At 48.1% G+C, this 15,353-nt stretch overlaps 1 protein-coding gene across 1 annotated transcript in view; it reads right to left on the reverse strand.

Annotated features, from left to right (window-relative positions):
* Positions 1-6,341: 6,341 nt before the first annotated feature.
* The window catches only part of CAMK1D (calcium/calmodulin dependent protein kinase ID), a 406,078-nt gene continuing 397,066 nt past the window's right edge, over positions 6,342-15,353 (reverse strand). The window contains exons 9-11 of the mRNA XM_024734155.1: positions 14,848-14,935; positions 13,808-13,925; positions 6,342-12,174 (exon numbers count right to left, since the gene is read on the reverse strand). Of these exons, the coding sequence (XP_024589923.1) occupies positions 12,056-12,174; positions 13,808-13,925; positions 14,848-14,935 (325 nt within the window). The 3' untranslated portion in view covers positions 6,342-12,055. The remainder of the gene's footprint in view (positions 12,175-13,807; positions 13,926-14,847; positions 14,936-15,353) is intronic.

The following is a 15,353-nucleotide window of genomic DNA, read 5'->3' on the forward strand; positions in this document are numbered from 1 at the left end:
TTCAGTCTTGTAAGTTTCCAATTTAGATTTGGTCAAGTCCTCAATTACAAGCCCTCCAACAATAGATGTCTTCCATTTAGATCTACATATTTTTGCATTGCAACTTTTTCAGTTATAACAGATCTTAGAGACCAAGAATTTAGACAAACTAGACTTGGAATCGGACTTTCAAACTGCTGTATTACAAAAACAAAAAACCTACTAAATTACATTAATGTGACAAAGATAATGTGTTCGGCTGACAAGAGTTTGTCTTGATCTTTTAATTTTCTTCCCTTGTGTATATTTTATATGTTCATCTGTAGGTATAACACTACATGCCTATAATTTCCAAATATATATTCATATATTAGGAATGCTTGCATGCTCAAAAACATTTATCAGAAGGGTACAGAATCAAAACTGTTTGGAGATCAGTGAACTAGATTAATGATCTCTTGCTGTCTTTTGTCAACAGATAGATCAGAAAAGTCCTTTTATTGCCATTCTTTAAAGCCAGAATCATGCTACCACATTCTCTAGGCCTGAGTCATCCTTGTTAACATTCATATTTGAGCTTGTTCATTTAACACCAGACTTGGAAAGAACCGACAGGAAGTGTGGGTTTCGTAACCATTATAACAATTCTAACTAACGCTCTTTCTTGCCTCTGGGCTGGGCTCCAAAGCTAGAAGAGCCCGAAATTCACAGATTCAACTGAGACTCTTTCCCACGTTTCTCAGGAAGCAAACAGGGTAAGCTGGACATGGCAACACCCTTTTCTAGGCAAAGAGAAAAACCCAAAGAGAGGCGTTGGCCCCCAGCACAATTATAACACGGGGATTCAGTGAGGTATGGGTGTCAGAGGGTTCTAGAGCTGGAAGCTACCTTGGGTACCCATCATGGTGTAAGTGAAGACAGAAGGCAAAGGTCAGAATGATTCGCCCAAGATGACACAGGTTGTTAAGAGGCACATCCAGGACCATGACCAAGTCTTTGGATTCCATCTGGGCTCTCGGACTCTATAATATCCCCTCAGGGTTGATGTGGGATGGGGGGATGCCAGGAGGAACATGGAGAATTGTTGCCCTCTGATGAGACACGGCCAGATAATGTCTGGCGTTTGGTGATCTCAGTCAGTGTTTTAACAGCCATCTCCCGGGCACATGGCTCAGCACACCTGTGTGGGGTCCATCGTGAGAGGACCATGGGGGGCTCCCACTGGGAAAGGTCCCTCTGCACAGCCCTGCCCCTGGAGAGGAGAAAGCTTACCTGCTGCTTCTTCAACACTGGACGATGGACTCACAGCTCCAGCTCTTCTGACCATGCCTCCAGCTCCAACACACACCGGGCGGTGGAGGAGAAATGAGAGTGGGGGGGTGGGATGGAACCTTGAGGAGGGCAGAGGTCTGCGATGTGTCACTCACGGCTGTATCCTCAGTGCTAGGACGTGCCTGGCACACAGGAGGCGCTCGGGAAATTTTTGTTGAGTGAAAAAGGCCTCACCCGAGAGGGTGGGACAGGACAAGTGAGAGGACTGAGTTTTCAGCCCTGACCGTGCTGGGCTTGTGGGTGGCCACAGAGGTGAGAGCTGGGAGTCCAGCCTGGAGACTAGGTCAGGAAGGACCCAAGAGACATCTCAGTCAGCCTCCTTCTCTTACACTTTGACGTGGTCGTGAGCTGTGTTATATTGCCTGCCAGCCCAGGAGACCCCTCAGGCCCAACAATGCCCCTTACACAACTCACGTCCTCCCTCTAAGTCTCAGTTCTCTCGTGTACGAGGCAGAGATCAGGACCATTCCCACTCACCTCACAGGCTGTTGTGAGGACTGAATAATAATTCACCGTCAAGTGCTTCAGTCACTGTGAACCCCTCTGCACATGTGCGTTGGCGTTAGAGACAAGGGACCACTGGTGGATTTTGCCCCAGAGCACGTTCCTGCTTATACTCAGGTGAAGCGGAGCCACTTGAACTGGTCCAGAGGAAGAGCCCTTTCCAGCCAGTCTCTGTGCCCAGGTTTAACCTCAGTCATGAGGACCAGCCGCTGTGGGCATGGCTTCATTTCCCACCTCCACATTGAAGCATCCGAACCCCTGAGCTCTTCAAGAAGGACCACGTTGACACCGACTGGTAGATGGGGTGCACCTGTGGATTTGAGGCATTTGGCCAAAGCTTACTTTTTTTCTCTTTAGAGTTAAAAACGTCTTCTCAGGACACAGGAAATGCTGTGTCTTGAGGCTTGCAGCTTTCCCAGGGCAGTTTGCTAATGCTTTGGTATTTTGTGCTACATTCTTAAAGCAAATAAAAGATTTTAAAGACATTACTTGGACGCATGTCGTTTATGAGAACATCTTGGTTCTTTCCAGCATCCAGGGGCTCTCTCCCCACACTGCCTCTCCCTCAGCACGTGGACTTGGGTCATGAATCACAGTCTAGCCTCACCCTCTCTCTCCGGTCAGCAAGGGTGGCTGAGTGGTCCCGAGTGTGCTGACAGAGGGACAATGCTGTGGGGTGCCCCCTGCGGTCCCCACGTCCTGGTAGTCACGGCCACGGGTAGTCTTCACTTCTACTGAATAGAATACGGCAGGAGCAGTGGAGCACCATTTCCAAGATTCGGTTACAAACAGATGGTGGTTTCCATGCTGGGTACTTTCGTGTTCTCTCACTGCCTGTCTCTCCCTCTAGCATCACTCATTTTCAGCAGTCCTAGAAGAGGCCCACCTGTATGGCCAGGAATAAAGCCTTCAGTCCATGAGGGCACCTTTTCACCAGCGACCCTGGTGCAGTTGGCCTAGACATCGGTATTTCTGAAATGTTCCCCAGGTGATTCGAATGTGTAGGCAGGCGTGGCAGAAGCTGCTTAGGGTCCCTGTCCAGGGATCCGTGGCAGCGGCACCACCTGGGAGCTTGTTAGAAACACAGCAGCTCTGGCCTCACCACGGACCTGCTGACTCAGAATTTGCATTTTAGCAAGACCCCCGGGAGAAGGAGTGAGAAGCCCCGGGATGCAGCTATTGGAGCAGCGGCAGCCTGGGGACTGTTTGCCGGGAGCACAGCTGAGGGAGCAGGGCTCCCCTTTAGGGCAGTCTGACTTACCTGAGCCAGAGGTGATGGGAAGTCCTCCCCACTCGCGGTGCCCTCGAGACATTCCTTCACTGTAGGGATTACCATCCAGATACGAGACAATTTGTTTAAAAGACTCACCCCAGAGTGAGCTTTCTCTCCTCCCCCAGGGGTGCCCTGTGACAAGCACCTTGTGCTAGATGGGTACAGAAGTCAGCTGCTTTCCACGTTCTTGCTGGGGAACCGCTGGCCCTCGTTAGAGGGGTCATCAGGACGCTCTTCTGTATGATTACAGCCAGGTTGGCTGGAGGCCCAGCATCCCGTGTGTTTTTCTCCACGAGCTGACATAAGACAGCCTGACTCAGCAAGGCCCACAGAAATGAATCCTGATGCCCTCAAAACAAATCTCACGCTGAAGCTAAAACAATGTTACAGGGAGGGGGAGAAAGTAGCCTGAGATGTAGGAAAGAGAAAAAGGGTTCATAAGTTGACCGAGAACAGCGTTTTTCTGGCCCACTAAGTCTTTCTGGACAGAGTCTGTGCTTGCGGTGGAAACATATTAGGAAGATGAGCTCATGATAAACACAGTTCCTCCCGGGAGAGGCTGGAAGAGAACGAGAGATCTGAGACACTGTCTTGAAAATAAATCAGAGGTTTTGAAGGCGATCTGGAGAAGAGGAGATGACAAGGAAGCCTGCGTGTCAGGGATGAAACTCCGTGTGTATGAACAGAACTTTCCAGAGATATTAATCAGAGCAAGAGAAGAGACTAACCTAAAACAAAACACAAACCAAAAACCTGGCAGTGTTATGACTACTGTCTGCATCTCTGATTCCAGATCAAATCCAGCTTCTGTGACATTCCTCCTGAAACATGGAATAACAGAACAGCAGAAAACACATGGGCTAATAACACAGTAATGTCTGGGTTCTCTCTGCCATTCCTCATTTATTGAACTATGTGTAAGGCTAGGCCAAGCCGCTAAGAGAAATTTCTCTTGGAGATGTAGAATGGAGCTTAGGAACAGTGATGTCCCAAAATGTTAACTGATTCGATTGTGTCATTCAACTCAGTAATTATCAGTGGCCCCCAGTTACTTACTAAGTAAATGAAATCCAGATGGTGTAGTTTGGAATTCATAAAATTCCAAACTACATAAAATTACGAGAGGTAATACAGCGGGATGACCTTTGGTGTTGGTCCAGCTGAGTTTGAAACACTGCTGCCAGTGGGTAAATCACTGAATCTTTCTGAACCCATTTAGGCAATAAGGGCACCTTCCTTGTTGAGCTAATGGTTAAATGAAACATTGAATGGAATTCACTTCGCACAGTACCTAGAACACAGCAAACGGCTAATCCGTGACATGCTTAGTAGCAGTAGTTATCGTTGCCGACAATAATGCGGCTATGGTTCTTTTCTGGGTGGACAGTTCTGTATCTATGCAGGAAGGCTTTTGTTTAATTCTTGGCTCCCTGAATGTGTTACGGCCGATGATAGATAATCCCAAGAGAATGTGTCAGACCAAAATTTATCTGAAAAATATAAGAAATGTGGGGTGAATTTCAATGCCTGTTGAACTTTGTTTGAGCCCCAGGGAGGTTTGGTGAATGTCTGAAGGATAGAGGTGCTGGCCTGGTTACTGTGACTGGCGCTCAGTCAAAAGTTTAGGTTTGACCTTAACATTTCAACTGTAAGGCCCTGATAAACCCCAGCTTTCTATTAGGAGCAGTTTCACACTTCTGTGCATTTGCTTTGGCTACATTGTCGGCCACGGTGGGGGAGACCTCTCTTTAATGACTCCTCACAAACAGTTTTCAGAAGTGGTTAGCTTACTAAAGTTATTTTGTTCCGTAAAGTCTGCATTAACAGTGTCACCTGTGCACCCACTGAATGATCCCTTTGTTATGATATACTTCCTAACTAGGGTCTGGGTTGAGAGAAGCCTTGTCAGCTAAGAAAGGACTAGTCATCAGGTATCAGGTATTTCTTTGGGGCTCACTTATTTCCACTAAGGCCCATGCTGTTTTCACTTGATATTGGCTGTGTGGGATAGCGTTAATTCTACATTTCTACAACCCACGTCTAATTCATTTTTTCCCCTCTACACAACAACTTACTATTTGGATTGTCTGGTGATCAGATCCAATCCCCACAATATATTTGATGAGCTATGAGCTGTAAGCACCCCCGACCAAAAAAAAAAAAAAAAAGACACTATTCACTCTTCTGATTGAAACAGACAGGACCCTATGGTCCTTGTCCCCCACGTCCTCTGCCTGCATTTTGTTTGTAGAAAAACTTTAGCCAAAAAATAAGTTTAATCAGAGAAGTGAGAAAATGCAGAAACAAAGGAAAACAATCAAAGGAGACCAAATAATAATAGTTTAATCATTAAGCAAAGTCAAGGACCTTTGGTTCCTCCTCAAGGGCTATATTCTGAGTCATATCCTGTGAGCTGTCTTGTAGATAGTGAAAACCCCACCAGGTGGAAGAAGTTAACTACACGATGACCAGACTGTAGCTATGATGTAAGCTGCCACAGTTCTGAGAACTGGCCTCAAGAAATGGGAACAAACCGACCCTGGAACTGAAGACTAAGTGTACCTAAAACAATCAAGATGATGCTGGTCAGACCACCGATGACCAATTTCAAGATGACTGTGCTGTTTCTACACGTAGCCCTCTCCCTCCGCCTGTAAAAGCTCTTGCCCCCCGATTGTCCGGGGCGGGGAGGTGTGGGAGTCGGGCTTTGGACAGGCGTCCCCTCCCCCCACAACCCGGGTGCCAGCATCCAAAATGAAGCAAACTGTCCTTGCCACCAACCTTGCCTCTTTATTGGCTTTTGAGCGATGAGCAGCTGGACCCCACTTCTGGTAACGGGATCAGCAGAGAATCTTCCTTTGGGCATCGAGAATTCCAAGGTGGTGCTGAGGATGGCAAGTGCTACTCAGAGACGTTTTCCTGGAAATCAGTGTTGGCTTTTCCTCCAAACAACTCAAGAATATGATCTGGGTTTCTGGGTCTGCCTCTAGCCACCTTCTGCAGTGGCAAGGAAAAGCGGGGGGAGCCCGAGCGCCCACCACAAACCTCAATGCCACGATGTGCACGCTCTGCCCCCATCCCTGGCATCCCTGCCCATCGGGCTGGTGATAAAGTATTTAGGGGACTTTATGAGTTTCCAGGGGCTCAATTCAAACTCCTTCCTTCAAACCCAAACTTCAGAGAGAGGAGGAAAGAGCGAGCTGTTGAAACACCCCAGTCTTGCTTCTTACGGAGGAAACAAACCACATACATCTGAAGATGATTAATTGTCTTTATTGGAGGAAAACAAGAAGTCATCAATCTCATTGTCATTATGATAGAAATCTTGATATGTGTACATGATTGTCAAGGCAGAGAATCATTTGCTACACAGGCCCGTTAACAATTTTGCAGTGCCGCAAACCTACGTGGGGTAAACTTCTTGCAGAGTTTATTACATGCACGGAATAAATGCACAGTTTCCCTTCTTTTGGACAAGCATGGTTTTATGGAAAAATCAAACCAATTGCAAGCCTGGTAATACTAGACACAGGGACATACCAGGGTTCGACGTCATAAGCTTTTGGAAAACGTGCTCACTGTTGGGAGAGCTGCAAGAAGGACTATGACGTTATGTGTGGTGACCAGAGCCGATTTAGAAATTGTTCCAAATTCTATGCTGGACAGAATGTACCTTTCATGTCTTCCAACCTGATCGTGGGGTTAAGAGAAATGTCCTCTGAAACATGCCGCCTGTCTTGCAAAACAAAGATGCTGCAAGGCTGCAGCATTTTTGTCGCTGTCAAAATGTTTTCATTTTTGTAAAATGTCCAAACCGCTCCCAGTCCTGCCCCAGCGCTCCTCTTCCCTCAAGTGCAAGGCTACCGTGAGGGCCCAGGAACCTCAGTCTGTCCAGATGAAGGTTTTCCTTTGAGAAGTAATTTATCTAGCGTTTGGGGCTTTTGAGTCCCTGGTCATACCTTATCCCTATGACTAAAGCCTCAAACACTCCTTTCATTTTCTTTTTTCCTGTCCATAAGGAAATAAAATCACCTTGAAGTAAACTAAGCTGGTAAATCATCAGAAGACATAATCATCGTATGAGAAGTTTTCTGGAGACCCAAAGATTCAAAATGGATGTGGCGAATGCAGAAGCGGCATTGGTACAAAGGGGGAAATGCAATAGTCAGTCCCTTTGGTGTAGAGAGATTCAGACACCGAGAAGCCATTCCACACTTTGTCCACGAAACCAGACCTGGCAGCCACATGCTGTGGGGCTGGCCGCCAAATGCACACCCTCTGGATTTCCAGAAGCAGAGGCCCCCGGAGTCACAAGCCCAGCTGCTCCTGCTGCAGGGGGCAGGGAAGGCGGGAAGGGCTGACGTTCCTTGCTGTCTGATTCGGCGCAGAGCAGGAGGCGGGTCAGGCCGTGGCCAGCACGCAGGGCCCACTTCACAGTGGGGCTGGGCTCCTGTGCCCATGCCCAGGCTGCAGATCACGACGAAGGGCAGGGCTGAAGGGGGCTTGGGCCTCTATCTTCCTCTTTCTCCTCCCTGCCTGCTGTCCGGTGTAGAGGTTTCCAAGCTATCTCATCTGCAGACTAGTTTTCTTGGCATCTCTGTGAATTGTCCCCCTTTTAGAAATCTGCCCAATTTACCTTTCCTATCACAACATTTTCAATTCTGAAAACCAAAGGACTGGAACACTCTTTGGCCAATGTCAGGTACACCCGAAGCCCCAACCTACGGCCAGCCCCCTGCCCCCTGCAAAGAGTTGTGGGTTACATACAGGTATATACATTTTTCTTTAAACAAACTGAACAGTGTTTGGTCTGGAATGTGTTTAAGGAAAAGGCCAACTCCGCAGAGTGTGAGTGGACAGGATGGGAAGCAGTATTGTTTCAGAAGAACATGCAAAGGTTTCGTGCATCGGTTGACTCGGAGGACTTTCATTCCTTTTGCCAGAAGTGACTGTGCAGCCCTGGGAAAGAGTACATCTTATTTCTGTTTATGGAAACGGGAGGAGCTGCCCTTTGCTGCACTCTGCTGTTCCTTCTCACATCCAGAGGAAACCCAGCAGTGAGCTTGTGGAAATCATATGAAGTTGAGAAGTCATGAGCGTTGCAGGCAAAGCACAGAGGCCATACCCTCCTTCTCCTGCCCTCAGCCCTGGAGTGATGGTTCCAGGGTGGCTTCTCCAGGGTGAAGAATCAACACAAGCCCAGGCTCTGGGTGGGCCAGGGGGCCACGGTGGCCAAAGCCTTAAAATACAGAGTTATCTCCCCTGGGATACGGTCTTTTCTTTCTGTTTAAAATTGCTCACAAAACGTCGAACCCCAAGGCGTTCATCAGATTAAGCTGTCATTCCTCCAGAGAGAGGGTCAATCCCCCTTTTCAGGAGGGGCCACTTGGGTTCCCTCCCTTTGTCCCTGGTGTTTTTGGCCTTCGTTCTAAAGGGGGGAGGTCCCCCTCTCCCTATCACAATTCACCCAGGATCTGCCGGACGCCAAGGGAGACAAATGAACAGGATGAGGTCAGTGACGGGCAGGTAAACTGAGTCTGGGGCGCCAAACGCCAAATGCCTTTCTTCACCGGCTCATGCTCCCTAAGTGCCAGAGCCTTGCCTGGTTAACCCCAAGCCTGACTGCCCAGTTCCCTGGATGCTATGCTAAGAGCTGGCTGGAGAGCTGGGACCTTCTCAAAGGTCTGTTGGGGCCACATGCAGGTGCACGCTCTCTGTTTCAGACAAATGCTAGCCTCCCTGATGGCCTCACGGATGAGATGAAGACCAGGGAAGTGAACGGGGACAGACAGGCAGCTGAGTGCAAGACCATTTGAAGACACTCTTTCAAATGACAGAAGCAATCCACTTGCTCTGAGGAGGTGACGAGACCAAGCTGGGGGGCGGGGAGGTTGGAAGGCAGACTGTGGTGAAGTCCATGGTCCACCATTAGCCTCAGCTGTACACAGTGGCCTGCAGGGGGTGTGTAAGCTGGGGGCCCATATGAAATGCTCAGCTTCATCGGTGGAACTTGACATCAGTGAGGGTCCTAGGACTTTGCCACTCCACTTGGCAGGCGTTACCAAAAGGCACATTCTGAGCTCTCTTCCCATGTTGTCATAAAGTGTAAATAATACTAAATACGGTTGAAAGAGAACCTCCATTCTTTTACCACTAAGGCTCTCTCAACAGAGTGTAAGTTCTACATGGGAGTTATCAGTATTTTCTCCTCCTCCTAAAACAATGGGAATACACGCATCCAGACAGTAGAGACTCACTCGATGTCAAGTTCAACAGGGTCTACTTTGGGGCTGAAACAGTCACCATCTCCTGACGTGTTACAGGCCAACCATGGCCAAGAGCAGACCCCCAACTGCAAAAAGGGGGTCCGGCCCATCTCTCAGCTCTTCTGCACTTTCCAGGTAAGACATACTTTCAAACTAATTGCATAGAACACGCACCCCACACATCAGCTCCAGAAAATAATTTATCATCAATAAATTTGGCTTCAGATGTTGCTTTCCAAGTGCAAATGACTGCATATAGCACACAGCACAAGGAGCTGATAACTACTCAGACACACGTTCGAAGTATCAAAGTCAGGCAAATTATCGCCCCTCCTCCAAAACATCTAGTTCCTTGTTTTCTTTTTTTTTGGCCACGCCACGAGGCACGTGGGATCTTAGTTCCCCGACCAGGGATCGAACCCATGCCCCCTGCATTGGAAGCACAGAGTCTTTACCACTGGACAGCCAGGGAAGTCCCTAGTTCCTTGTTTTCTTATACTGTCTCAACCTGAATCTTCCGTTGCACTTGTTGGTAAGCAACATTCTAATAAACCCCTGGGAGAGATGTCTCAGCTTTCTGTTATTGTTTATAATATTCTTGCTACTGTCCTCCAACTCAGGAATCTGCTTCTTAACCGGGTCTACTGTCGTTTTATAGACATTTCCAGGCTTTTTACAAATTTTGAAGAGTAAGAGCTTGATTTTCACTCTGGACGCTGGTGTGGCAGACACCAAGCGGGAATCCTGTCAAGGGGCTGAGTGCCTGGGACACGGCGGACACGCGGTAGACCAGATGCCTGTCTTTCTGGCTGCTCTCCTGCACACCTGCACTGCCCTCCTAAAGGAGGCAGAATGGCGTGCTGAGCCTCATAACACCGTGTGTGTGATGGGGGGCATTACTGAACGTTCGGCCTGGACCTAGGCCAAGGTGCAGAAGTGACGAAGATGGCACGGCCTACAGGATCCACTGTGTCTGGTCAACTGTGGGAGAAGGGCATGAGGACAACCACCAGGAAAGTCACTGGACCATCAGGCAGATGAACAGGGACCCACTGCGGGCTCGAGGCTGACTGTGCGACGCAGACTCAAGGGATCACGTGGGCACAAGAGCCGGGGGCGGGGGTCTTCTGCAAAGTGGGCATTTGGAGCTACCTGCTCGCCTCTTCAAGACAGCATCCTTGAAGCCTCCTGGAGAAGCGCTTTTCCCTGGGTTTCACGCTGTGCTCACTCTATCCTGCACACCAATCCACCACGTGGGTGGACAATGTGGCCCAGTGGTCCCCGGACGTTGCTGGTTTGAAAGTCCTACATCCCAGGAAATCCTTCAGTCCTGGGCAAACTGGGACCTTTGGTGACCCCACCATCACAGGTCTTTGGTTTGGGGATTCCCTTGGTCAGAAGGATGGCGTTCAGCACTGGCTGGGCCTGGCTGGGGTGGTCTCTGGCCGTCACTGCAGTGGCCACTGTCCTGCTTGCCGGGTCTCCGGCCATCACTGCAGTGGCCACTGTCCTGCTCTCCTTAACCAACCCAGATAAATGGAGTCTTTTCCAAGGCCATTTCCCTCTCCTCCCTTCTGGATCAGGCTCTAAGAACAGCGTAAACATTTGCAGAAGCAACTGGTGTAAGCTGGAGGCCATTTTCAGTTGTAAGGTTAGAAATGCATTTTTAAAAAACAGAGAGATTAATTTTAAAACTGCATAGCTGAGAGCAGGGCTTCCACGCTGTCACTCCCCTTGTGAGAAACGAGAGCCGTGTGGGAAATTCACTCCAAACAAAATGGCATTGTGCTCCTTCGGCCAGGGAGGCTCTTAAATCTTTGCTGGGGGAGCGGGGGCCCTCTCCTTCACAGCAAGTCTAGCCTTTTGTCTTGGGATAGCAGGCTTCTTCATTTCTGACCACTGATGGCAAGAGGCCCAGGGTCTCCAGCTGGAGAGGGCTTTGCTGCAGGAGCTGCCGGGCAAGGTTTTCTGCAGGTTCCCTCCCACGGTGCCCGCACCCCCGGGGAGAAGACAGACTGCAGAAGGGCTGAGTTGTCTTCTCAGAAAACTGCCCCTCCGAGGAAGAAGGGGCGAGAAGGGGAAGGAACTGAAGTAAAGTGCACTCTTCACCTCGGAAACAGATTCTTGATCGATCCTCTTATTAGAATTTTAAAAAGTACTTTTAAATTCCCTTCGGAAGAAAAAAAAAATCTCTTAAAGGTTAACATAAAATTCTACTACTGACAAGCAAAAGGTACAGGGCACAGAAGTAAGAAGTATAGCTCAGAAGGACATGTTTCTTAAAAGGAAAAAAAAAAACCCTAATGCACAATATTTACCGATACTTAAATAATCCAGTTGAAACCTTTTTTTGTTATGAATGAAAAAATACAACATAGACGGTTACCTCTACTGAGAAGATCGGAAACGACAGGGCTGAGGGAGAGGAACTGAGAAAGTCCATTCTGTTAGGGCTTTGCAGACTCGTATGTACAGCACCAGATCCTATCAAATCCGCTCCCTTGAGCCAGTACACTTTGTGAGAAATGAACACTTCAGAATTGCAGTATAAAATATGGCCGTAAAAAACTTCTGTCTTCCAGTCCTGTGCAGGGAGGTGCACCGTGCAAGGTGGGATGGCTCTGGAGTGGCTGGTGGCGCTGGGGGCCCCTGGGGGCCCCCTTCCCTGGCCTCACCCCCTGGACCCCACCTGTAGGGCCGGTCACTTGCTTCCAGAGTGCACTGTCGTCACAGTGGTGGGCCTCGGTCTCCGATCCACTCCCATTCCTGAGACCCCTGATGAAGAGGACATGAAACTACAGAGCGTGGAGGGTGCCAGACCTGCAGGGGGATAGCAGACACAAGAAGTTCAAAGCTTCAGAAGGATCTACTCACTCCCTCTTCCCGCTGCAAGGGTCTGTCGCGGGGGACAAACTTTTATGCACTTGACTCCAAATTTTTCCCTATCCATGGGAAAACATTTGCAATGTATCCAAATTCTTCTTAGACCCAGGTCTTCCCTCCTTGTTTCATTATAATAATGATAACTGCTTTGTGTTTGGATACAACGTGGTTTAGCCACCATAGTACAATGGGTTCCATTTACTGAGCACTTACTACATACTAGGCATTGGGCTAGGTATTGAATATATACCGTCCTCACAAGAACTGTTTATTTCTTACAATGGCGGTGAGAAGCAGGGATTTTAAGAGTGAATAAAGAATGTGATACCCCCTTCTGACCCCAGCTTGGTGTGTGGTCTGGACTCTTGTCTAAGAAGCGTTTGTGACATAGGGCACATTGAAACGGGGCTGCTGATTGAGTCCTGTGTGAACTCGGCAGCCCCCTGGCCTAGAAAAATCCTTCACGGGCTGCACCTCCAATGCTCCCCAAGCAAATGTGCTGGCATCAGAATGTTCTCACGTGGGATTATCTTCCTGGCTGCAGCAGTATACCCCTCACCCCCGTCACTGTGAACTCCGTGGGCTCGAACAGCGGGACAGCCATAAAGTAAATCACTAAGATGGCTTTGCTGTCAGAGCCACCGTCTGAATCTTCAAGTAAACGGTAGATTGTGGGGTTTCCTTCGACCAGAGGGTGGAAATGATCTGCCCTGAGATGTCAATGTGGGCCTAAAGCAGCGTGCAGTTGTGTCAGGGGATGCTCATGGAGATTTCCCGGGAAAACTTAAGGGCTGGACATTCCGGAATGAGGTGGGAGGGCTATTTAAAGAGGAGGGGAACCTTTTTTGAGGCAAACAGGAAGGAGTGTGATGCTCAGAGTGAGATCAAACTGAAGGGTCTCCGTGATTATGGAAATGAAGGCCTACCCGGGACGATCAAGGCAACTTCTCTGCAGTGCAGAGGAGCCCATGGAAAGGCCTAGTATGAGATCAAGAGAAATACAGAGTGGAGAGTGGGAGAGAAAAATAAGGAGGGTGTGAGTGTGTCCCTTGTGATGAACTACCCCACACACAGATGAAGGACAACGAAACATTAGTACTATTACTTTGATCCCAAAGCCAACGCACTTCGTATAAATCAGCTCAAATGATTATCAGCAAAAAAAACAAAAACATTTTAAAAGTCAATGAGATCAGACTGTCATATGAGTCTCTGCCATCCCTTCCTCAGTCCCTAAGGGTGAGGCCCAATGAGAAGCAAATCAGAACACAAGGAGATGGATGAGAAAGTGTCGGGCTTTTGTCCACACACACGTGGCTGTGTGGGACTTGAGCCTCAGATGTCTTATAAATGGAAACAACGGTAGCTACGGTTGTAGAAATATGAAATAACTAAATCTGAAAAAAGATTTAAAAAATAGTGAATAGGATTGCTGGGAGTATTAAATAAGATCAAGTATTCACAGACCCCGACAAACAGTAGCTACTCAGCGAACGAGCGTCCCCCCTCTCTCCCTACTAGATTTGTCTCCAACGCCAGTTGGAAAGTTCTGTTTTTGCTACATACGCACAATCTTTTTGGCTGGCCAGACTGAGGCTGCTCGAAACACTTGTATTTGAACTGTCCAGGCTGCTGCCAAGATGTAGTTTTCTCATATGTCTCACGACGGCCGTGGCATTAAACGCTTGCTGAAATTTAAGAAAGGGGAAAGGCAGACAAAATATTACAGCTAATTAGAAAAGACCGAGACTGTCTCCTATCATTTATCCTGTTACCCTAAGCAGGTCAAACTTCTGACAACGGTCTCATGATCCACTAGAAAGGAAACCGATGTTGCCTCTTCTTCCAAAAGTACATTCATCCTTTAACCCTCTCCCCCCAGGAAAATATATTTTGGAGATGAAAAGAGTATTTTTCTTCTGACATAATACCGTAGAATATAGAGTAAACGTAAGCCAATTCCCTCCATAATTTAAGAGAATAACTTCTAGAACAAGAGATGTATTATAATAATAGAGTACCTTAAAATATATTTTAAGCGTTTTAATTTTCTGATTATTGGTGTTTTGTCCTAAATAAAGTACATCAGTGGAATTACTGTCTGTGTAGTCTCTAGTTGTTGGCTCTCGTGCAAGAACAGCCAACTCTCAATTACCCGTGCTGTGAGAACAGAGGGTAATGGATTAAATCCATCACATTTTTACCAGAATGTACTGATGAGTTCAACTGAGATTTCCTGGGTTTTTTTCCCCCTTTTTATGTCACTTTAATAATAGTCAACCCTTCAAAGTTCCAGCAAAGTGAAGGAAGACAACAGAGATTATGTTCTTAAGAAACAGCAAATGAGGAAAAGCTGGCAATATTGCTATATTTTTGGATCACAGAGGGGAGATATTATTAAATCATACACTTTATCCCTCTCACACCACGATGCTCTCGTCAAGTCTTAATCCTTATCGGTTAAAATTAGCACACCTTTGGGTGAGGCTATGGGGATTCTCATCAAACTTGGGGGATAGTAACACTTAGAAATAAAAAATGCTTGAACTGCAGGGCCAGTTTCGTTTGAGTGGTTAAGTTCACTGGGAATGTAGGAAACACAGGACTTACTCTCCACTTGCTTTTGGCGAAGTTCTTCCGGATCTGGGCGCTGACCGACTCGTGGATGTTTTTGCTGAGGGCTGTGTCACCAGCGATCCTGAAATGGAGGCAAAGATGCTTCTCAAGAGGGTTTCTTGGGGGGAGGGGGGCGTCTGACACTGGGTCCCAAGCTGCTTTCCTGGGGAAGCCATGTCCTGTCCCCTCCCACAGGTTTGCTGAGAGGATGGCATGTCACTGCCCCTCCAGGCTGCTTATTTCAATGCACAGCTCTTGTCTGAACGTCCATGACCCACCACCACTGCACTCCAAGCCCGGTCCCACCTCCGTACCCTGCACCCCCTCCAGGATGGGTCAGCACCTTCATGGTGGGCCACTCTGCCCGGCTCCCCCTTCTTCCCCTTTTCACCCCCATTCCTGCAACATCAGAGTCCACAAGGACAACACAACCTGAATTCAGCTCTCCTCTTTCTCCCCCTCCCCCAGCTTCCTACCCTCCCTGTCTCACCTCTGAGGTC

This window comes from Neophocaena asiaeorientalis, unplaced genomic scaffold (genome assembly GCF_003031525.2).
Source record: "Neophocaena asiaeorientalis asiaeorientalis breed wild unplaced genomic scaffold, Neophocaena_asiaeorientalis_V1.1 scaffold120, whole genome shotgun sequence".
NCBI classification, from domain to species: Eukaryota; Metazoa; Chordata; class Mammalia; order Artiodactyla; family Phocoenidae; genus Neophocaena; species Neophocaena asiaeorientalis.